Raw genomic sequence first — 1,006 nt, 5'->3', positions numbered from 1 at the left:
TGCACGTTGATGATGGGCGGCACCCCGAAAACCATCTTGTCCCTGTAGTCGGGGCCTTTACTCCGCTTCATGAACTTGGGCACAGTCCTGCGGGGTGGGACAGACGGACGTCAGTGCAACAAACGGCTCCCTCAGCACCACCTCGCAGCGGGGCGCAGGACCCCAGGTAACACACATACACGCGCTTCTGCTCTTTTCTGAAAATAGGCGAGGCAGCTTTCGGGCAGGAGCTGCAGCACCTTTTATTAAGCCAAAATGCTTTAATACTTGGCTACAGAAGGAAACCACTGTCCTGCTCTCTTACGTCACTGCGGCATTTTTAGTGCCCCATAAATGCCTGCAGCCCCCCGGATGCAGACGGTGCCGGGCGCTCAGGCGTCAGCCCCCAGCTCGTGCTTGCAAGGATGCCCACAGCCATGCAGAGCAGAGAGCGCTTTTGTTTCAGCTCTTCCCCCTCCCTCTCCATCATCTTCGCACACCGAAGCCGCCCCAGGCTGCGCAGCCGGGCTGGGAGGCAGCACCTGGCACGGCGCAGAGCTGCAGCCCGGGGACACCGTCCCGGTCCCCCTCCCCACCGGCTCACCACGTCCAGGCTTGCTTGTGCGGCACAGAGTACTTCTCCATGATGGCGGTGAGACGGAGCAGGGAGCATTTCTGGAGCAGGTTGAGCTGGGCAGAGGACTGGCGGTTGATCTCCAGGGAGGCAGAGTTCAGGCTGGGCCGGTGCGAGTTCTGGAAACTGTGCCAGCGCAGCTTTCTGCGGGGAAAGGCCGGCAGTGGCAGAGCTGGAGACCCCAGGGAAGTGCCCTTCCCTCCCCCAGCACCCGCTGCTTTGGGGGAAGGTCCGGGCACAGCCGGACGCCAGCCCCGGTGCCGCGAGTGCTGCTTCCCCCTCCCAGGTGATGCCAACCCAGCACGAGAGGGGGCCAGGGAGAGCAGGAGAGATGCTCCCTCTTGCTTCCCAGGACTGCTCCCTCCGCCAGCTTCCCCTGAAACAACCAGCACC

At 62.8% G+C, this 1,006-nt stretch overlaps 1 protein-coding gene across 1 annotated transcript in view; it reads right to left on the bottom strand.

The window, feature by feature from the left end:
• The window catches only part of LOC104617918 (stAR-related lipid transfer protein 8-like), a gene marked incomplete at its 5' end in the record, with an annotated part of 3,587 nt that extends 2,830 nt beyond the window's left edge, over nt 1–757 (bottom strand). The window contains 2 exons of the mRNA XM_010283359.1: nt 4–87; nt 584–757. Of these exons, the coding sequence (XP_010281661.1) occupies nt 4–87; nt 584–757 (258 nt within the window). The remainder of the gene's footprint in view (nt 1–3; nt 88–583) is intronic.
• Between the last annotated feature and the right edge of the window lie 249 nt (nt 758–1,006).

Source organism: Phaethon lepturus, unplaced genomic scaffold (assembly GCF_000687285.1).
Source record: "Phaethon lepturus isolate BGI_N335 unplaced genomic scaffold, ASM68728v1 scaffold25213, whole genome shotgun sequence".
NCBI lineage: Eukaryota > Metazoa > Chordata > Aves > Phaethontiformes > Phaethontidae > Phaethon > Phaethon lepturus.
Note: the sequence above shows the minus strand (reverse complement) of the source record. Positions and strands in the feature narration are given on the sequence as shown.